The sequence below is a fragment of the Heptranchias perlo genome, chromosome 17, assembly GCF_035084215.1.
Source record: "Heptranchias perlo isolate sHepPer1 chromosome 17, sHepPer1.hap1, whole genome shotgun sequence".
In the NCBI taxonomy this organism is placed as follows: domain Eukaryota; kingdom Metazoa; phylum Chordata; class Chondrichthyes; order Hexanchiformes; family Hexanchidae; genus Heptranchias; species Heptranchias perlo.
In genome coordinates, this window is record NC_090341.1 from 51,287,053 (window position 1) to 51,310,219 (window position 23,167).

At 47.2% G+C, this 23,167-nt stretch overlaps 1 protein-coding gene across 1 annotated transcript in view; it reads right to left on the reverse strand.

Annotated features, from left to right (window-relative positions):
* Positions 1-2,220: 2,220 nt before the first annotated feature.
* The window catches only part of amt (aminomethyltransferase), a 42,592-nt gene continuing 21,645 nt past the window's right edge, over positions 2,221-23,167 (reverse strand). The window contains exons 4-9 of the mRNA XM_067998986.1: positions 22,377-22,508; positions 19,181-19,259; positions 18,322-18,467; positions 8,357-8,537; positions 5,952-6,107; positions 2,221-4,777 (exon numbers count right to left, since the gene is read on the reverse strand). Of these exons, the coding sequence (XP_067855087.1) occupies positions 4,599-4,777; positions 5,952-6,107; positions 8,357-8,537; positions 18,322-18,467; positions 19,181-19,259; positions 22,377-22,508 (873 nt within the window). The 3' untranslated portion in view covers positions 2,221-4,598. The remainder of the gene's footprint in view (positions 4,778-5,951; positions 6,108-8,356; positions 8,538-18,321; positions 18,468-19,180; positions 19,260-22,376; positions 22,509-23,167) is intronic.

The following is a 23,167-nucleotide window of genomic DNA, read 5'->3' on the forward strand; positions in this document are numbered from 1 at the left end:
CATCTCTGCTGTAGTGAATAGAACCAGTTTTTGAAGTTTCACTACGAAGAAAGAACTTGCATTTATATAGCACCTTTCATGTCTTTAGGACGTCTCAAAACGTTTCACAGCCAATGAGGTATTTTCGAACTTTAGTCACTGTTGTTATGGAGACAAATGTGACAGCTAATTTGTGCACATTGAAGTCCCACATACAGCAAACAATATAAGTGACCAGTTAATCTGCTTTAGGGATGTTATAAGAACATAAGAAATAGGAGCAGGAGTAGGCCAATCGGCCCCTCGAGCCTGCTCCGCCATTCAATAAGATCATGGCTGATCTGATCCTAACCTCAAATCTGAAGAACACAAGAAGTAGGAGCAGGACCCGGCCACTCAGCCCCTCGGCCCGCTCCGCCACCCACAGGGCCTTGACCGATCCGAACTCAGCTTCATGTCCAATTTCCTGCCCGCTCCCCGTAACCCCTAATTCCCTTTACTTCTAGGAAACTGTCTATTTCTGTTTTAAATTTATTTAATGATGTAGCTTCCACAGCTTCCTGGGGCAGAAAATTCCACAGACCTACTACCCTCTGAGTGAAGAAGTTTCTCCTCATCTCAGTTTTGAAAGAGCAGCCCCTTATTCTAAGATTATGCCCCCTCGTTCTAGTTTCACCCATCCTTGGGAACATCCTTACCGCATCCACCCGATCAAGCCCCTTCACAATCTTATATGTTTCAATAAGATCGCCTCTCATTCTTCTCAACTCCAATGTTGGTTGAGGGATAAATGTTGATTAAGACACGGGAGAACTCCCCTGCTCTTCTTCATATGATGCCACCTGAACAGGCAGGTGGATTCTCAGTTTAACAACTCATCTGAAAGATGGCACCTCCGACCGTACAACACGCCGTCAAGTACTGCTCTGCGGTGTCAACCTGGATTATTTGCTCAAGTCTCTGGAGTGCGGCTTGAACCCACAAGCTTCTGAATCAGAGGTGAGAGTGCTACCACTCAGCCAAGGTTGATGTCTAAAACGTACAAGCAAAAGCAGACCCATGTCCATAGATGATGTTGTCAAGGGACAGCAAGTGATGAGAAAGGCTATGAACGTATCCTTGGTGGACTCCTGAGGTGACGATGTTGGGGTGGAAAGAGAAGTCAGCCTGGATTTTGTGCTCAAGTCTACGGAGTGGAGCTCGGACCCACGACCATCTGACGGAGAGGCGAGAGTGCTACCAACTGAGCCACGGCTGACCCCTGTGGTTCTGAAATCCAGTGTTCTCAAGGAGTGCATCTTGAGAACTCATGGATGGAAAATCATGGGCTGCGCAGCTGCAAATTCCCACTATGTAGATAAAATGTTTCCAGTTGTAGGGGAGACCAAAATTGGAGATCATAAATATAAGATTGTCCCTAATAAATTCAATAGGAAATTCAGGAGAAATTTCTTTACTCAAAGAGTGGTAAGAACGTAGAACATGCTACCACAAGGAGTAGTTGAGGCAAATAGCATATATGCATTTAAGGAGAAACTAAATAAGCACGAGGGAGAAAGGAATAGAAGGATGTGCTGATAGGGTCAGATGAAGAGGGGTGGGAGGAGGCTCGTGTGGAGCATAAGCGCCTGCTTAGAGCAGTTGGGCCAAATGGCCCGTTTCTGTGCTGTAGACTGGATGTAACGAAGCACTTGCTGCAAGTGATTCTCCCCATAGGAAGCGTTAGATCGCAGAATCACCCCTTACCCTGCGAGCATCGTAGTGAATTTACGATGTACCTTTTCCAACTATCCCTTCTACAATGGATTCCGCAGAACTGCAGTGCTCCAATATCTTGCATGCTTTGTCATCTCAATTTTGTATTCAGTGCCTCTATACAAACACCCAGAGGTTCATTAGCCCTTTTTATGGCCTTTCCATGTATATTCTTACTTTAAATATCCATCCATTTGTACCTCTAGCTTCTTCTGGGGAGGTTCTCATCTACGGCTATCGGTAGATTAAGCAATGCAGCGATAAGCGGCTGCTCAACACTAAGTTCGAAGTGGAAGAAGATGATCGAGTATGTGAGGAGATTATTGAATGAATGGGTTGGTGAACCAGATAAGAACTGAACTTGCAGCAGGATGAGAAGCTGTTTGAACGGATGGTCAGACTCAAACCAAAAATAAAAAACGAAAAAATAACTTCCGCATGCTCTGCTACTGGAGGAGACCAATACACAATGACAGGTAAGCAGCATTTAACTTATTAATATTTAATTAAAATGGATCAGATGCTTGACCCCATCCCAATAAAATGGTTATCAAACATCACCTGTTAAACCCAGTGCTTCAGAGAATTTTTTTTTTAAATGGGGGAAGCGTGGGCCTAAAGTGCACAAGATCACCTTGATCGAAAGGAGCAGGGAGCGGAGATAAGGTGATTCAGGAAGTTGTGCCCAGGTGATGTTGTGCTTGGGTTTTAAAAGCCTTCAGATTGTAGGAGGAAAGGAGGCCGAGGGAAGCGAGGAGTTTGGAGGAAAGGAGGCCGAGGGAAGCAAGGAGTTTGGAGGAAAGGAGGCCGAGGGAAGCAAGGAGTTTGGAGGAAAGGAGGCCGAGGGAAGCAAGGAGTTTGGAGGAAAGGAGGCCGAGGGAAGCAAGGAGTTTGGAGGAAAGGAGGCCGAGGGAAGCAAGGAGTTTGGAGGAAAGGAGGCCGAGGGAAGCAAGGAGTTTGGAGGAAAGGAGGCCGAGGGAAGCAAGGAGTTTGGAGGAAAGGAGGCCGAGGGAAGCAAGGAGTTTGGAGGAAAGGAGGCCGAGGGAAGCAAGGAGTTTGGAGGAAAGGAGGCCGAGGGAAGCAAGGAGTTTGGAGGAAAGGAGGCCGAGGGAAGCAAGGAGTTTGGAGGAAAGGAGGCCGAGGGAAGCAAGGAGTTTGGAGGAAAGGAGGCCGAGGGAAGCAAGGAGTTTGGAGGAAAGGAGGCCGAGGGAAGCAAGGAGTTTGAGGTTCTGGGAAAGATTGAGGTAGAGTAGGAGACAAGGCTGGTTTTCAATAAAGATGCTGGGCAGGGTAACCTTTTCACCCAAGTTTGACCCAGTCCCCCTCCCCTCAATGCTGTATTTTATTGTTTCACAGATACATTTCATTAAAAAATAAACATACAAAAATCAACAAATAGACCCTCAAGGAGGCATTGCCTCTTCTACAGAGGTCAGGCAAGCCCCATCTACTGTCTGTAAACACAAGGCACTATTCATATCAAAATTACTACATTTGCTGCAGGTACCAAAGTGACCATCTCCTCACATATCAATTCATTCTCACTAATTAAATTAGTATTCATGTCATTATTCAGATATTGCAGCAATCATTCAGCAGAATTGGCAGTTGGCTGAGTGTCTAATTAACATCCTCATTAGTAAACACTATGTCTTCATTTATAGCTGCTGTATCTAAGATTAGTCCACAAAGGCTAGTTTTCAGAAATGGGACTGAAGCAAGGTCATCGTTCCCCCCCTCCCACCCCGCTACAGGACAGAGCTGACAGTAGTGGCTTCTGATTGTGATGGGAGACTGCTGTTTATTACATTTACAAGGCACGCAGGCTAAAAGCCACCTCACTTTCACTGTTAAACCCCAATGAGAAGCAGCTGCTGCAGGGAATGGCGAGATTCCCAACAAATGTGGGGCCTGCTCACCTTTTCCAATGACTTGATTTGTAAAAGCACCAGGTGATGTCTTGCTGAGCCCCACAGACCCCTAGTTTGTGCTGAGTTATTTTTTTTTACAGCAGGGCTGTTACTGTGAGAGGAATGAGAGTGAGCGAGAAAAGGGCAAGGAGTTGGACGCCTGCCGGCGATCCATCAACCCCTGCCACAAAGGACTGGGCGGAGCCGCGACGCCTCCAATGGTCAAATATCCTGTGAACACTCACAGTCCAGGCTCGTGCAAAGAATAGCCAGGCGGGCGAGGTGCTGGTACAGCAGCAAGAAGTCAGCATCCGCAGGAAAATAGGGAAAAAATAGGCAGCCCAAAAAAGTTCTGATAAAGAATCCCACCTAGAACATGAACTGTTTTGCTCGGATGCTGACTGATCGGCTGTGCATTCCCAGCTCTGCTTTTATTCTGTAAACCAAAAAAAAATCTGGTTCGTTGTCAGTCGCACAGGACTCTGCTGCAACAACTCAGCAGCTGAGCTGCTCGCTGGATTGTTCAGTTATTTTTGTTGGTTAATTTATTTTTCATTTGATGGATGTTGATCCATTACTTAATAGCGACATTCGTTAAAATGTCAGACCACCCCTGATCTCAAGTTCAGCTGCAGGTTTTGCACAGGAGAGCAGTTCTAATCAGGAGGACTTAAAGCACAGACAGCCCCAGCTCTGATACTACGATTAACAGCGATTCCACTATGTTTCTTTAAAAAAAAGGGAATTTCTTCCACCCCTCTGAAAAGACTCACTGTACCTTACGCACCAGTGTAGGAGATTAGAACAGGTTGACAGCCAGCCTTTGTAAACCAATCAAAGGCAGATACCACACCAAATCAAACCTTCACCCACAATCGTATAAAAATATGAAATTAAGTCTGGCCGTCTTCTTAAAAGCATTCATTCCTCTCGCTCATTCAGCAAAGGAGAGAGTCACTTCACAGTATAGTATTTAGTTGGTACAAAAGGCATCTTAGCAACGACTGCATCTACGAGCTTCTTCCTAACTTCCACCTTTATTGGCGTGCCCGGCTTGCTGTACTCAGTCTCCACGTATCCCATGGCAACGTTCTGTTTCAGACAGGGGGAGGGGCAGCCACTGGTCACTTCCCCTGTGCGTCAATGGAAAACAGGGTTACGAGGTTAGCACAAATCCCTAAGACTTGTTTATTAATTCATTTCTTTTTAAAAAAAATCCTATTTATTTATTTTTAAGTTGAGAATAATCCTGAAATTCAGCAGGTATTTTATGTATAAGAAGTATTTTTATCCCCAGCTTTCCCCCCAAACCTTGACTGTCCATATCCCCTTGCAGAGGTGCAGGCTTGCACTGGGCCACATGCGACTCCGAACGTCCTGCAAGGTGTGGGGGGGGGGGGGGAGGGAGGTGCTGTACCCATGCCACGAGCTCCATCTCCCCTTCCGTCAATCAATGGGTCTTTTTTAGCCCAGGAAAAAGAAAAAAGAGGCTTGTATTTATATAGCACCTTTCACGACCTCAGGACATTTAAAGTGCTTTCTGCCAAAGAAGTACTTTTGAAGTGTAGTCACTGTTGTAATGTAAGAAACACAGCAGCCAATTTGCACACAGCAAGGTCCCACAAACAGCAATGTGATAATGACCAGGTAATCTGTTTTTTTTTTAAAAAGTGATGTTGGTTGAGGGATAAATATTGTCCAGGGCACCAGGGAAAACTCCTCTGCTCTTCTTCAAAATAGTGCCATGGGATCTTTTACATCCACCTGAGAGGGTAGACTGGGCCTCAGTTAAACGTCTCATCTAAAAGACAGCACCTCCGACAGTGCAGCACTCCCTCAGTACTGCACTGGAATGTCAGCCTAGATTTTGTGCTTAAATCTCGAGTGCGATTCGAATCCACAACCTTCTGACTCCGAGGCAAGAGTGCTACCCACTGAGCCACGGCTGACAGGAGACACAATACCCAGCAATAACCTTTTGCCACGTGAGGGGGTTCCAGGTCTCTCTTTAGCACTTACCTCACAACAACAAGCTGGAGCTGGCTTCCCCAACTCTGAAGGGAGGGTGCACAATATAAAGGTTAATCATATGGCACAGAAAGAGGCCATTCGACCCATCGCGCCTGTGCTGTCTCTTTGAAAGAGCTATCCAATTAGTCCCAATCCCCTGCTTTTTCCCCACAGTCCCTTTTGAAAGTTACTATTGAATCTGCTTCCACCGTCCTTTCAGGCAGTGCAGTCCAGATTTTCTACCATCGCCACTACAGGGCGCCCGTACATCTCTCGGGTTACCTTTCCGGAACTTACCGATGACTTTTCCATTGGGGTTTAAAATAGGTGTGTGCTGCCTGACCGGGGGCCCAGCAGACGTCAGACCCACTCGCTTCCGTTTAGTTTTTTCTTTAATCTGCCGCAGGATGATCGCAGCTCCGGGGAAGTCTGCATCTGCTCGCCGACGTTTTCCTGCACAGAGAGGGGTGGAGGGAGAGTTATTTAAACAACTCTTTCGAGACGCGGTGACTGGCAAAAACATCTCGCTCGGTAACGGATAGAAAAGGGGTCAACCGCGCAAAGAATAAGTTTCCCCCAATCGTCGAGCGGGTAAAATACACACACCAGCCGCTGACCAGGGAAATGGGAGATCACCCGAGTGAGGAGGGAGTTCGGGTACGGTGTGTGTTGACGGTATGTTGGTGTAGTGGTTATGTCACTGGACTAATAATCCAGAGAACGTGAGTTCAAATCCCACTGTGGCAGTTTGAGAATTTGAATTCAGTTTAAAAATCGTGAAGTGAAAAGCTGGCGCCAGTAAAAGTGAGCTCATCGTAAAGTCCCAACTGGTTCACTAATGTCCGTTAGGGAAGGAAACTTGCCGCTCTTACCTGGCCTGACCCGTATGTGACTCCAGTCCCACACCAACGCGGTTGACTCTTAATCACCCTGAAGTGGCCTAGCAAACCTCAAGTGTACTAGGGCAATAAATATTGGCTTTGCCAGCAACACCCACAAGAATGAACAAAGAAGTTTGGTCAGAGCGCGAGTTCAGTGCAAAGAGAGTTGGGCTGATCCATCAGACGATATCAGGTAAGAGTCGATCGTCAATTAGTGACTGTATTAGCCAGGCAGGTGAGGCAAGTGTTGTGCAGACATTTCGCTATGTGGGAGTTCCAAGAAACCAAATGTATCCAGGAAATATAGAAAATAGGAGTAGGAGTAGGCCATTCAGCCCTTCAAGCCTGCTCCGCCATTCAATATGATCATGGCTGATCCTCTATCTCAATACCATATTCCCGCTCTCTCCCCATACCCCTTGATGCCTTCTGTGTCTAGAAATCTATCTAGCTCCTTCTTAAATATATTCAGTGACTTGGCCTCCACAGCCTTCTGTGGTGGAGAATTCCACAGGTTCACCACCCTCAGTGAAGAAATTTCTCCTCATCTCAGTCCTAAATGTCCTACCCCGTATCCTGAGACCGTGACCCCTCATTCTAGACCCCCCCAGCCAGGGGAAACACCCAGTCTGTCTAGCCCTGTCAGAATTTTATATGTTTCAGTGAGATCCCCTCTCATTCTTCTAAACTCGAGTGAATACAGGCCTAGTCGACCCAATCTCTCCTCATAGGACAGTTCTGCCATCCCAGGAATCAGTCTGGTGAACCATCGCTGCACCCCCTCTATGGCAAGTATATCCTTTCTTAGGTAAGGAGACCAAAACTGCACACAATACTCTAGGTGTGGTCTCACCAAGGCTCTGTATAACTGCAGTAGGACATCCTTGCTCCTATACTCAAATCCTCTTGCAATGAAGGCCAACATACTATTTGCCTTCCTAACTGCTTGCTGCACCTGCATATTTGCTTTCAGTGACTGGTGCAACTGCAACTGCAAAAAATGCCTCCAGTTGGACTCGCTCCAGCTCAAAATCAGTGGGAGACATTCCTGAGCGTATGTGAGGAGGAAGGCAGCGGGTGACAAAGGAAGAGGAGACAGGGAGAGCAGCTACAGGGTTCCTGAGAGTCTGAAACCGTCCAACAGGTACGCAATGCTGGGTGCCTGATGAGGACAAGGTTGGTGAAACCTAGCGTTCGTGGGCAACAGCTTGGTGCCATGATGCCAAGTGCCACGATGGGGAAAGATATAGGTACCTGGAAGAACAGGATTGTGGGTGATTCTATACTGGAAGAATAGGCAGCCTTTTTTGCAGCTGTGATCGGGAGACCCAAATGCTGTGGTGCTTCCCAGATGCCCGAGTAAAGGCCATATCAGAGTGGAGCAGAGGGAAAAAACCTCTGGAAAGCAAAGGACATCAGATAGAAGGTTTTTAGTGTGGGAGGATACAGGCAGAGGAACAAATCAACATTTTAAATTAGATAGCAAGGTTGGGGAGGGGTGGGGTGGGGTGGGGGGAAACAGAGAAGGAGGGAAAAAGTTGGGGGAATGGAGATGAAAAGTTCTATAGAAGTTAGGCAAGGGGGATGAAAGTTGGGGAATTGGTCAATGTGTCCTTATACCAAGGCTGGGAGGCACTAGTTACATGAATCCAAGTGGGAATGTGAAGATGAAAGAGACTGGGCTGAAGTCTGGGCCAGACTGGGAGCTAAATATACTAATTCAAAGCATCAAGCAGCCAGAGCTGGTTTTTGACCCTCTGGTTATGAAGCTAGGTTATCACATCCTATATAGACACAGCAGGAAGGGGATAAGTGGAGTACCTATGGTCCATAGAAGGGTTGCTTCCACTGGAGTGGTCGTCTCATCAATGTCATTTCCATAAAGACAAAGCCCAGCCTCCAGGCGTAAACTATCCCTCGATCCAAGGCCGGCTAGTCTCACCTCGCTGTTCTTCAACAGGGACTCTGCCAGCTCCACAGTGTGCTGAATTGGAACCGAGATCTGAAATTAAACAGTGAGAATGTTAGAATCCTAGAAGTTTCCAGCCTAGGAGGAGCCCTTTGGTCCACCTGTCTCTGCAGCTCTTTGCTAGAGCAATCCAAACCTATTCCCACTGCTCCACTCTCTCCCCATAGCCCTGTCTCAATGCAAACCTAATCCCACTGCTCCACCCTCTCCCCATAGCCCTGTCTCAATCCAAACCTAATCCCACTGCCCCACCCTCTCTTCATAATCCTGTCTCAATCCAAACCTAATCCCACTGCTCCACCCTCTCCTCATAATCCTGTCTCAATCCAAACCTAACCCCACTGCTCCACCCTCTCCTCATAATCCTGTCTCAATCCAAACCTAATCCCACTGCCCCACCCTCTCCTCATAGCCCTGTCTCAATCCAAACCTAATCCCACTGCCTCACTCTCCGCATAGCCCTGTATTATTCTTATCCTAATCCCAACGCCCCACTCTCTCCCCATTGCCCTGTATCAATCCAAAACTAATTCCACTGCCCCACTCTCTCCTCACACTCAGTGCTAATTTTAAATTGATGAGCCCTCGTCACTGACTCCCTAGAATAAAGAGTCTTTCCCTATTCACACTATTAAAATCATTCATTATCTTAAAAACCTCCATCAAATCTCCTCAGCCTTCAATGCCCCAGTGGAAATAGTGTCCCAAGTTTCTGTTTTTAACTATAATTTCTCATCCCTGGCATCACCCTGATGAATCTACGCTGTAATCTCTCAATGGTTAATAGGGTGCCCAGAACTGTACACAGTACTCTAACTGTGGCCTTACCACTGCCCTGTACAAATTTATCACCTCTTTGCCCCCATTTTTAAAACCCTAAAACACTGATCTACTTTATGGCTTCATCTACCTACACTCGCACTAGGTCTTTTTGTTCATCCATATCTTTCAGTATATTCCGCAGAGTGTATACTCCCTTTTCCTTGTTTCCCCCCCTCCCCCCGCCAGAAAATGAATTTCCCCACACCTCTCCGTATTGTCTTGCTTTTGTCATTAGTTTGCCCATTCCGCTCACCTGGCAAAGTTCTCTAAGTCTTTTATAGTCCATCTCGCTCTTTGCCAAAACCCTTTTGTCCCCTCAGCAAATTTACTCATCATGCTCCCTATATCCAAGTCTATAAAAACGATATATTGCGACTAACAGTGGATCCAGCACTAACCCCAGACCACTTCCAACCCGTCTCCAATCTGAGTAACACCCATTAACCCTAACCCTTCATTTCCAGTCTGTCAACCAATTTTCAACCCATGCTGCTACATTTCCTCATTATATTCGCCTGAATTATTTTTAAACAAGCCATTGAGACACTTAATTGAAGTGTTTCTGGAATCCATAAACATTACAACTACTGCATTCCCTTCATTTATCCAGTTCTTCAGAAAAAAACTATTAAATCTGTCAAACACGAGTTGCCTTTAACAAATGGCGCTGACTGTCCCTCAACTGTCTTGCCCAACTCTAAATGCTCACAAATTAGATCATGAAATACGGATTGTAAGAGTTGGCCCACAACGGATGTTTAAATAGTTGGTCTATAGTTATCTGGATTATCATCACCTTCTTTCTTGAACAGATGTGTTACATCATTTAGTCTTCGGTCCCATGACACAATTTACATATTTGAGGATTGAAAAATTGTGACCAGAGTCTCTGCTATCTCCTCTCTGACTTCCCTTCAACAGCCGATGGTCCATACCCAGTGATTTATCCACCCTTGAGTTCTGCTATTTTAATCCGAACCAATTCCTTACCCAGAATTATCTCTAATAATTGTTCCACATCTTCCTCTAGTACATCTACATTCTCATTTCCACTATCATTTGTAAAAAGCACGCAAAATATTTATTTCTTATCTCCACCATTCCATCCCGCCAACCCTGAGCCATCCTAACCCCTCGAGCTATTCTTTTACTTTTTATATGCTTATAAAATGTAACAGTAAAGGTTTGAATATTATCTGTTAGCCTTTTCTCATATTCCCTTCTCATCTCCCTTTTCACCTCCCCACTACTTTCTATATTCTTTTCGATTTTCTTTTGTTTGTTAGCACTAGTTTTATCACATGCTTCCCTTTTAAGTTTCAGTTTAATTTTAATCTCTCTATTTACCCCTGGAATTCTATCCTTTGATGCATCCCCTATTTCCCTTACAAAAATATATTTTGTACGCTATCCATCTTTCAAGATTTCCCATTGCTGCCAATCTGTTTGCTAATCTTTCTGTCCAGTTATTTTGGGACATAGGATCAGGAATCGGCCATTCAGCCCCTTGAGCCTCTTTTATTCGTTCATGGGATGTGGGCGTCGCTGGCGAGGCTGGCATATATTGCCCATTCCTAATTGTCCTTGAGAAGGTGGTGGTGAGCCGCCTTCTTGAACCGCTGCAGTCCGTGTGGTGAAGGTTCTCCCACAGTGCTGTTAGGTAGGGATATCCAAGATTTTGACCCAGCGACAATGAAGTAACAGCGATATAAGTCGGGATGGTGTGTGACTTGGAGGAGAATGTGCAAGTGGTGGTGTTCCCATGTGCCTGCTGCCCTTGTCCTTCTAGGTGGTAGAGGTCGTGAGTTTGGGAGGTGCTGTCGAAGAAGCCTTGGCGAGTTGCTGCAGTGCATCTTGTTGATGGTACACACTGCAGCCATGGTGCACTGGTGGTGAAGGGAGTGAATGTTTAGGGTGGTGGATGGGGTGCCAATCAAGCGGGCTGCTTTGACCTGGATGGTGTCGAGCTTCTTGAGTTGTAGCTGCACTCATCCAGGCAAGTGGAGAGTATTCCATCACACTCCTGACTTGTGCCTTGTAGATGGTGGAAAGTCTTTGCGAGTCAGGTGGTGAGTCACTCGCTGCAGAATACCCAGCCTCTGACCTGCTCTTGTAGCCACAGTATTTATGTGGCTGGTCCAGTTAAGTTTCTGGTCAATGGAGACCCCAGGATGTTGATGGTGGTGGATTCGGCGATGGTAATGCCATTGAATGTCAAGGGGAGGTGGTTCGACTCTCTCTTGTTGGAGCTGATCGTGGCCTGGCATTTGTCTGGCACGAATGTTACTTGCCACTTATCAGCCCAAGCCTGGATGTTGTCCAGGTCTTGCTGCAAGTAGGCACGAACTGCTTCATTATCTGACGGGTTGCGAATGGAACTGAACACTCTGCAGTGAACATCCCCATTTCTGACCTTATAATGGAGGGATGGTCATTGATGAAGCAACTGAAGATGGTTGGGCCTAGAACATTGCCCTGAGGAACTCCTGCAGCGTTGTCCTGGTGCTGAGATGATTGGCCCCCAACAACCACTACCATCTTCCTTTGTGCTAGGTATGACTCCAGCCACTGGAGAGTTTTCCCCCTGATTCCCATTGACTTCAATTTTACTAGGGCTCCTTGGTGCCACACTCGGTCAAATGCTGCCTTGATGTCAAGGGCAGTCACTCTCACCTCACCTCTGGAATTCAGCTCTTTTGTCCATGTTTGGACCAAAGCTATAACGAGGTCTGGAGCCGAGTGGTCCTGGCGAAACCCAAACTGAGCATCGGTGAGCAGGTTATTGGTGAGTAAGTGCCGCTTGATAGTACTGTCGACGACACCTTCCATCACTTTGCTGATGATTGAGACTAGACTGATGAGGCGGTAATTGGCCCGATTGGATTTGTCCTGCTTTTTGTGGACAGGACATACCTGGGCAATTTTCCACATTGTCGGGTAGATGCCAGTGCTGTAGCTGTACTAGAACGTCTTGGCTAGAGTTGGGGCTAGTTCTGGAGCACAAGTCTTCAATACTACAGACGGGATGTTGTTGGGGCCATTGCCTTTGTTATATCCAGTGCACTCAGCCATTTCTTGATATCACGTGGAGTGAATCGAATTGGCTGAAGACTGGCGTCTGAGATGGTGGGATTCTTGGGAGGAGGCCGAGATGGATCATCCACTCGGCCCTTCTGGGTAAAGATGGTTGCAAACGCTTCAGTCTTGTCTTTTGCACTCACATGCTGGACTCCGCCATTACTGGAGGATGGGGATGTTCACAGAGCCTCCTCCTCCCGTTAGTTGTTTAATTGTCCACCACCATTCACGACTGGATGTGGCAGGACTGCAGAGCTTTGATCTGATCCGTTGGTTGTGGAATCGCTTAGCTCTGTCCATAGCATGTTGCTTCCGCTGTATAGCATGCATGTAGTCCTGTGTTGTAGCTTCACCAGGTTGGCACCTCATTTTTCGGTACACCTGGTGCTGCTCCTGGCATGCTCTTCTACACTCCTCATTGTAAGGAGTCTTACAACACCAGGTTATAGTCCAACAGATTTATTTAAAATAACAAGCTTTCGGAGGCTTCCTCCTTCGTCAGGTGAGTGTGGGATTCCATGAAAGGTACCGCATATATAGTCAGAACAATGCCTGGTGACTAAGATAATCTTTCCAACTGCCTGTTATCAAGGCAATCAAAGGAGTTGAATAGTGTTCAGACAGAGAGACATTACATACAAGACTACTGAATATACAAACGGTCAGAACCCAAAGACAGAGAGAGAGAGAGAGAGAGAGAAAATAACATCCGAAAGGTAGAGAAAGAGAGAGAATGACCAGTTGTATCAAAAACAGATAACCCCCCTTCGCTGGTGGGGTCACGTGCAGCGCGACACGAACCCAAGATCCCGGCCGAGGCCATCCTCATGGGTGCGGAACCCGGCCACCAACCTCCATTGAGCGGAGGTTGGTGGCCGGGTTCCGCACCCATGAGGACGGCCTCGGACGGGATCTTGGGTTCGTGTCGCGCTGCACGTGACCCCACCAGCGAAGGGGGGTTATCTGTTTTTGATACAACTGGTCATTCTCTCTCTTTCTCTACCTTTCGGATGTTTTTGTTTCTCTCTCTCTCTCTCTGTCTGTCTGTCTTTGGGTTCTGACCGTCTGTATGTTCAGTAGTCTTGTATGTAATGTCTCTCTGTCTGAACACTATTCAACTCCTTTGATTGCCTTGATAACAGGCAGTTGGAAAGATTATCTGTAGTCACCAGGCATTGTTCTCTGACTATATATGCGGTACCTTTCATGGAATCCCACACTCACCTGACGAAGGAGGAAGCCTCCGAAAGCTTGTGATTTTAAATAAATCTGTTGGACTATAACCTGGTGTTGTAAGACTCCTTACATTTGTCCACCCCAGTACATCACCGGCATCTCCACATCACACTCCTCATTGAACCAGGGTTGATCCCCTGGCTTGTTGGTAACGGTAGAGTGAGGAATATGCCGGGCCATGAGGTTACAGATTGTGCTGGAATACAATTTTGCTGCTGCTGATGGCCCACAGCGCCTCATGGATGCCCAGTTTTGAGCTACTAGATCTGTTCTGAATCTATCCCATTTAGCACGGTGATAGTGCCACACAACACGATGGATGGTGTCCTCAGTGTGAAGACAGGACTTCATCTCCACAAGGACTGTGCGGTGGTCACCCCTACCAATACTGTCATGGACAGATGCATCTGTGACAGGTAGATTGGTGAGTACGAGGTCAAGTAGGTTTCTCCCTCGTGTTGGTTCGCTCATCACCTGCCGCAGGCCCAGTCTGGCAGCTATGTCCTTCAGGACTGGGTCAGCTCGGTCAGTAGTGGTGCTACCGAGCCACTCTTGGTGATGAACATTGAAGTCCCCCACCCAGAGTACATTCTGGGCCCTTGCTACCCTCAGCACTTCCTCCAAGTGGTGCTCAACATGGAGGAGGACTGATTCATCAGCTGAGGGAGGGCGGTAGGTGGTAATCAGCAGGAGGTTTCCTTGCCCATGTTTGACCTGATGCCATGAGATTTCATGGGGTCAGGAGTCAATGTTGAGGACTCCCAGGGCCACTCCCTCCTGACTGTATACCAATATACTGCCAACTCTGACGGGTCTGTCCTGCCGGTAGGACAGGATATACCCAGGGATGGTGATGGAAGAGTCTGGGACGTTGGCTGAAAGGTATGATTCTGTGAGTATGGCTACGTCAGGCTGTTGCTCGACTAGTCTGTGGGACAGCTCTCCCAATTTTGGCACAAGTCCCCAGATGTTAGCGAGGAGGACTTTGCAGGGTCAACTGGGCTTGGTTTGCTTTTGTCGTGTCCGTTGCCTAGTGGTCCGATGCCGGGTGGTCCTTCCAGTTTTATTCTTATTGTGACTTTCTGTAGCAAAATTGTACAACTGAGTGGCTTGCTAGGCCATTTCAGAGGGCGATTAAGAATCAACCACATTGCTGTGTGTCTGGAGTCACGTATAGGCCAGACCGGGGAAGGACGGCAGGTTTCCTTCCCTAAAGGACATTAGTGAACCAGATGGGTTTTCCGACAATCAAGTAGCTTCATGGCCACCATTACTGATACTAGGTTTTTTTCATTCCAGATTTTAGCCTGTTCCGCTATTTAATTAGATCATGGCTTATCTGTATCTTAATTCAGTCTACCCACCTTGGTTCTATAACCCTTAATACCCTTTCTTAACAAAAATCTATCAATCTCAGATTTGAAATTTTCTATTGACCCAGCCTGAACAGCTTTTTGGGGGAAAAGAGTTCCAGATTTCCACTTCCCTTTGTGTGAGGAAGTGCTTCCTGACATCACCTGAATGGCCTAGCTCTAATTTTAAGGTTATGCTCCTTATTATGGACTCTCCCACCGGAAGAAATAGTTTCTCTTTATCTACCCTATCAAATGTTTTAATCATCTCAAACACCTCAATTAGATCACCCGTCAATCTTCTAAACTCAGGGGAATACGAGCCTAGCCTATGCAACCTAGCCTCATAATTTAACCCTTTAAGCCCAGAATCATTCTGGTGAATCTGCACTGCACCCCCTCCAAGGCCAATATATCCTTCCTGAGGTGTGGTGGCCAGAACTGCCCAAATCCTCTTTTTCCAGTCCAGCACCCTTATCTTTGATTCTTCATTGTCCTGTTCTACCTTCACATTGAACCTATGTTGTGCTCGCTATTTCCCAATTGAACGTGTCAGCTGTGGCTCAGTGGTAGCACTCTCGCCTCAGCTCTGTCAGAAGGTTGTGGGTTCAAGTCCCACTCCAGGGGCTCGAGTACAAAATCCAGGCTGACACTCCAGTGCAGTACTGAGGGAGTGCTGCACTGTTGGAGGTGCCGTCTTTCAGGTGAGATGTTAAGCCGAGGCCCCCTCTGCCCTCTCAGGTGGACGTAAAAGATCCCCCGGCACTATTTTGAAGAAGAGCAGGGAGCTCTCCCTGGTGTCCTGGCCAATATTTATCCCTCAATGAACACCTCAAAACAGATTATTTGGTCACCACAACATGTGCGCAAATTGGCTGCCGCGTTTCCTACATTACAACAACATCTACACTTCAGAAGTTCTTCATTGGCTGTGAAGCGCTTTGAGACAGCCTGAGGCCGTGAAAGGCATTATATAAATGCAAGTCTTTCTTTATTATTCTACTCGCACAGCAGTTATTTGCCCACTTCATTTCTCGGGAGTAAATCGAGCGATGCTTCTTTTGTTGTCCTGCCCACAACACTGCCCCCTGGTGAGATCAGCTAACTTTGCACACATAGTCAATGGAGCCTGGGATCCTCAGGTCTGCGCAGCAGACTTTGGTGGATATTGGTCACTGGGAAAGATATATGACAGTGATTCTGGCTGAAGTGGGAAGTGGAAAAGTCATTGTGGTATTGTGGAAGGTGCACTGTTGGATTAAAGCAGATGGAGTTTCTTGAGGAGGGAGGTAAGAGTTTTGTGCGAAGCAGGGGCAGTGCCAGTTGATGAGAGACAAGTTGATGATGCCAAGCATGGAAATCAGAAAGGGAAGTTAGATGGACCATGTGCTGGGACAGGAGGGCGATCAAGGGAGCAGGTCATAGGCTTCATGGATGAGAGGAGTTTAATGAAAACTGGGCAGGGAGTGAAGGCGAAGGCAGGAGCACGAGGGAGGGGTAAGGACATGATGAGGAAGAGGGCAAGGGTTGGCCGGAGCAAAAGTAGGTGAGTGGACGCCCTCGGTTTTGAGCACAAAGAAATCCACGAGCTCCCTGTCTTTAGTGTCCAAGGTGGGAGTGAGGGCTGTATAGGGGGAGGTCGGAGGAGAGGGTTTGTGATGCAAATGTTCCTGCTCCTCGAGAAACGTTCCAATTGCCTTCCCTTCTTCCTTCTAACTTCCTAATTTTACCCTGTGGCCTAGGTATTTAAATCCTTCACCAGGGTGAACAATTTGCCTGGATCAATTCCTTCATAATTTTGAAAACTTCCATTAGGTAAATTCAGAGCCTTTCTTCCCCAAGGAAAAGATTGTCCAATTTATTTTATATTCGGGTCAGAAAGGTTTAGTTGAAGAGGTCGAGTCAGTCGCTGGGGCCGTCATCTATGCACTCGAGATGAAGGGGTGATTCAGGGGGTATTTACACTTCTTCCTCACTGGAACTCCCGATACCCAGAATACTCTCGGTATCTTCTCAAGGCACCTACTGGAAATAAGCAGTGATCACGTCTGGGTTCAGCCCCTCTCCTGGTATTACAGCTCCCATACTGTTCTATCCCTTACAGATGATCTGGTCATTATCTCATTGCTGTTTGTGGGACCTTGCTGTGTGCAAATTGGCTGCCGTGTTTCCTACATTACAACAGTGACTACACTTCAAAAGTACTTAATTGGTTGTAAAGTGCTTTGGGACTTCCCAAGGTCGTGAAAGGTGCTAATATAAATGCACGTCTGCCTTTCTTTATCACCAGACGGCAGCATCGCTCACTGGAGGCACACTGGGTGGTTCCATACCGTGGAGGGTTAGTGGGCTTGGTACCTGCTCCACACTAGTCAGCCACATTGATAGAGTGAGTCACTCTCCTACTAGCCACAGAGACTTAGGAATAGGTCAACTACCTGCAAATGCAGCCAAGTGAGTCTTTAGCAATGGGAGGAAGAAATTAAATTGAATTCTCACACACAAAAGCAGCTCTCTACCACCATCTAGTGGAGCTGATCACTCAGTGCAGCTTCTGCTTTTGTATGGAATTAAAATTCACTTAACAGGAGGGGGATGACAAATGTCCTTAAGACAATGGCCTTTCACCACTTGGGCCTGGGTTCAAATCCAGCCCAGACAGATGCAGTGAAGGTCTCCTCGGTCCGCTGGCTGTAAGGATCCTATGTGGAATTGGTCTGGGTGGTTTCAATCCAGTTCCTAGTGGGGACGGGCCAAGAGCACAAAATTACCTCTAATTTGGCAATTTCAAAGGCCATACAATGGCTTGAACTGTAGGGGGCGCTCGGAGGCATATTGTTGGTGCATAATAGAGGGAGTTGTATGCTGCATCTAACCCATGGTATAAATTGGTAGAGAATGCTGATATACGACCCTCCAAGAACTCTGCGTTCCCCCTACTCTGGCTTGTGCAACCCCACCAGGGCCTAAGCTCTGGAATTCCCTTCCTAAATTTCTCTCTCCTCCTTTAAGGCCCTGCTTAAAACCTGCCTCTCTGACCAAGCATTTGGTCACCTGTCCTAATGTCTCCTTCTTTGGCTCGGTGTCAACTTTTTGTCCAATTGCGCTCCTGTGAAATGCCCTGGGAAGTTTTCCTACGTTAAAGGCTCTATATAAACGCAAGTTGTTGTTGATACAGGAAAGTGCTGAAACAAAAATTGCTCCTTTCTCCGGTACTGACACACCGGTTAACTCAATGAGCACAAAATAAAACAAAACCCATTTAGCAGGCGTTTATCAGCACTCTCCTCAGTGGGTCTCACTGTATCAGTTAACCAGAGATAACTTACCTCAACCCCATCCTCTCCCGTGTAGCCACAACGAGTCACTCTGCAGCCTGGTACCCCAAACACAGTCATCGTGGCACTTGACATGAATGGCAGCTTGCTGAGGTCATCGGACACGCCGTCCTGCAGCACCCGCGGTGTAGACGGCCCTGGGCGATATAAACAAGAGGTCCACATTATCTAGAATTTTCCAGCACCCCCTGGAAGGGAAGAAAAATGACTGCAGTTGTGTCACACAAAGCAACATCCCCAAGGACAGAACAGTGCGGAGGTGGTGGGGTGCAGAACATGGGACTACGCTGGGGTCCTCAAGATGCCAGTCTCTCTCGGTTCGGTCGATTAGGTTGCTGGGAGAGGCGACTTCTAGTTATAGAGGGTCAGATGCTGGCTGGTCAGGATTAGAAGGACTTGTGTTAGCCGTGGCGCAGTGGTAGCACTCTCGTCTCAGAGTCAGGAGGTTGTGGGTTCAAGCCCCACTCCAGACACTTGAGTATATAATCCAGGCTGACACTCCCAGTGCAATACTGAGGGAGTGCTGCACTGTCAGAGGTGACGGCTTTTGGATGAGACGTTAAACCGAGGCCCCGTTTGCCCTTTCAGGTGGGCCGTAAAAGATCCCACGGCATTTTTGAAGAGCAGGGGAGTTCTCCCCGGTGTCCTGGCCAATATTTATCCCTCAACCATCATCACTGAAACAGATTATCTGATCACATTGCTGTTTCTGGGATCTTGCTCTGCACAAATTGGCTGTCACGTTTCCTACATTACAACAGTGACTACACTTCAAAAGTACTTCACTGGCTGTACAAATGCAAATTCTTTCTTTTTAGATGGTTCCGCGGTGGTAGAGAGATGCGGTCACCTTGCAGCGCAATCAGTCCCGCCTCCAGAAACTCCAGGTCGGCATCATTCCCGGCGGCTTTGAACTCGGCCAATTTCTCCTAGGAAACAAAAGAAAGACAATGAGCACAGGGCCGCATCTCAGCACGAGAAGGGCTGCTCACCAACAGCTGGCCCAGCACCACCCTCGTCAACTGACCGTAGGCTGGTGTCAGGAGTACGACAAGAGCTGCTCACCAACTGGTCCAGCACCATCCTCGTAAATCGACCATAAGAACGTAAGAAATAGGAGCAGGAGTAGGACATACGGCCCCTTGAGCCTGCTCCGCCAATCAATAAGATCACGGCTCATCTTAGACCTCAACTCCACTTTCCCGCCCGATCCCCATATCCCTTGATTCCCCTTATCCAAAAATCTATCTATCTCAGCCTTGAACATATTCAATGACTCAGCATCCACAGCCCTCTGGGGTAGAGAATTCCAAAGATTCACAACCCTCAGTGAAGAAATTCCTCCTCATCTCAGTCTTAAATGGCTGACCCCGTATCCTGAGACTATGCCCCCTAGTTCTAGACTCTCCAGCCAGGGGAATCAACCTCTCAATATCTACCCTGGTCAAGCCCCCTCAGAATCTTACATGTTTCAATGAGATCTCCTCTCATTCTTCTAAACTCCAGAGAGTATAGGCCGATTCTACTCTATCCCTTCTCATAGGACAACCGTCTCATCCCATGAATCAATCTAGTGAACCTTCTTTGCACCCCCTCTAAGGCAAGTATATCCTTAGATAATGAGACCAAAACTGTATACAATACTCCAGGTGATGTATCACCAAAGCCCTGTACAATTGTAGTAAGACTTTCTTACTCTTGTACTCCAACCCCCTTGCAATAAAGCCCAACATGCCATTTGCTTTCCTAATTGCTTGCTGTACCTGCATGCTAACTTTTTGTGTTTCTTGTATGACGACACCCAAATCCCTCTGAACACCAACATTTAATAGTGTCTCATCATTTAAAAAGTATTCTGTTTTTCTATTCTTCCTAGCAAAGTGAATAACCTCACATTTCCCATTATACTCCATCTGCCACCTTCTTGCCCACTCACTTAATCTGTCTATGTCCCTTTTCAGCCTCTTTGCGTCCTCCTCACTGCTTACTTTCCCACCTAACTTTGTATTGTCACCAAACTTGGATACATTACACTTGGTCCCTTCACCTGAGTCATTAATATAGATCGTAAACAGCTGAGGCCCAAGCACTGATCCTCGCAGCACCCCACTATTTACAGCTTGCCAACCTGAAAATGACCAGTTTATCCATACTATCTGTTTCCTGTCTGTTAACCAATCCTCTATCCATGCTAATATATTACCCCCAACCCCATGAGCCCTTATCTTGTGTAACAACCTTTGTTGGCTGGAGTCAGGGGCATGACGAGGGCTGCTCACGAACTGGCCCAGCACCACCCTCGTAAACCAACCGTACGCTGACGCCATGAGTATGAACAAGGGCCTAGGGTTGGCTTCAGGCCGGGGCAAGTCTTAGGAGCGTCAATCTGCAGGTTGTTTAGAAGTCCCATACCCATCCAAACCACCCCAACTGCTAAACAGCCTGAGCAGCAATTTGTAAAACCGCCACCACACATACTCCTAATACTCAAAAAAAATTGTCTTTTCCTTACCTTTAACTCTGCCCTGCAGAGCTATTCAACAATTTTATTTACTATTTGTTTTTTTTAAAAAAGAAGTCCCACCAAAGCGCATCCCAACTCAACAAAAAAAATCTCCTCATTTTATTTTTTGACTGATATTAGATCAGGATGTCCAGCCCAAGCTGGGATAATTCAGGAGTTTTTGAAGCGTTAAATTCAACGCTCCATTGATTCCACATTTGCACTGGTACTGCTCAGCTTGCGATAGCTGAGCCGTACAGCGTGGGTTATGTAGTGTCTGCCTGTGCTTCACGCAAAGAAATAATTTAAATGCAGTCGGTCTCTGCGAGCACAGAGGGTGGGGAGCAACATTGGCAGGGGCACTGAGCACTTTCACGGGGTCACTCTGCACTGACCACAGCAAGACTTGGAGAATACAGATTTCAAATTAGGTGTTTTTTTTATAATGCATTCTTGGGATGTGGGCATCGCTGGCAAGGCCGGCATTCATTGCCCATCGCATTGATGGAGGTTTTTTGGCCACCTTCTTGAATCTGTGATAGCAGTTTGATACAACTGAGTGGCTTGCTAGGCCCACTTCAGAAGGCAGTTAAAAGCCAATCATGGTGGTGTGGGACTGGAGTCACATTTAGGCCAGACTGGGTAAGGATGGCAGGTTTCCTTGCTTAAAGGACAGTGGTGAACCAGTTGGGCTTATATGACAATCTGACAACTTCATGCTCACTTTTTACCAATACTAGATTTTTAAAACTGAATTCTACTTCTCAAACTGCCATGGTGGGATTTGAACTCACGTTCTCTGGATTATTAGTCAAGGCCTCTGGAATATATAATCACTGCACTACCGCACCCATAAATTGGTTTGAATTCAAATGGGGACTTGTGGTGGGATTGCCATTGTTTTGCCAGGTGATTCTAAATACCCCAAGATGATTTTATACTGGAACAAAAATACCACAAAGTGCACGTAATCCACCTTAGTGCCAACGCTCGGGAGAATGGGGTGGTAAGACTTCAGTTCAAACACAGGATTCCTCACTTGGTATCTTGCAATGAGGAGAACTCCTCTTCTGTTCCTCCACCCCAGAAACAAAGTACAACAAGGTGCACTCCCATAACAGAGATACAGAGCAGTGGTAGGGCATGTGTGAAGTGAGGGCACACCTGACCAGAAATACAAAGACGAAGGGCAGGAAAAGACAACTGGTCCGTCGAGCCTGTCCCATATGGTCATGCTGCAATTTATACAAGCCATGACCCCTATTTCCCCCCCGTCCCCCTACCCACACAGCCCCCTAGGAGAGGCAAAAAAAAGGGAAGAACTTTAGGCCAATTTAAGGGACAAAAAACTCAGGAAATTCTCTCGGAAAATAGAGATGTCAGAGAGTCCCTGGTTTGACACTAGTGTGCAAACCCAATCCCAAACCTGATGGACTCTGGCTGATTCCTACGGCTTATGTCATGAGTTTACCTGCTGAGGCATCCAGACACTTTATGCCCTTATGCTTCCGTATTCATGACATCTACAATGAAACTAACGCACCTTCATGTGGGCGGAGTCCTTGTCAGCGCAGCCAGCGTTCGACACGATGTACAGGTATCCGTCTGATGTCTGGGTCACTATCAGGTCATCCATAATCCCTCCCTTCTCATTGGTGAAGAGTGACAGCATGCCCTGAACAACAAGCAGCAAAAGGTTAGGAGAAAGGGATACAGGACTCACTATCCCCGAAACACTGCGATCTCAGAAACACAATCAGTCAGGAGGAACACTCCACACACAGAATGGGGCTCCGCAGTGGGTATGGGTGGTGCTCACTAGCGCCAAACCCGCTACCAACTCTCCGACCCCTCGATATGTCTGGGGTCGGAAAGCAATTTCTGAGACTTTTTTCCTAAATTGGCCCACGGTTTCCCCCTTTTTCCCCCCAGGCCACTGGATGGCTGGTGCATGTGGGTGGGGGTGGAAAGAGATGGGGGTCAGGACATGCATAAAGTGAACCATGACCATTATGAAAATCAATTTGGCAAAAATTGTTCTACAGTTCCTGCGGGAAATGTTCTACTAACGAGTACTGCAAGTGCCAACTTTCTTCCCTCTTCCTGTTGGCGTGCAATTCACGGGTGTTGGGTTGTGGCCAGCTCCTCACCCAAGCAGCCCTTCTACACTTGTGAGCCTAGACGGTGAGTGTTACCAGGATATTTGACTGTGGAGGCATCACATTAAAGCCCAATCCGACATCCACGCACGGACTTTCCAGCAGGGGTCACTGGATGGTGATCAGGAACGGGAGCCCAGGCCGATTCCTCCACCCTACGAGGCCATCAAGGCCA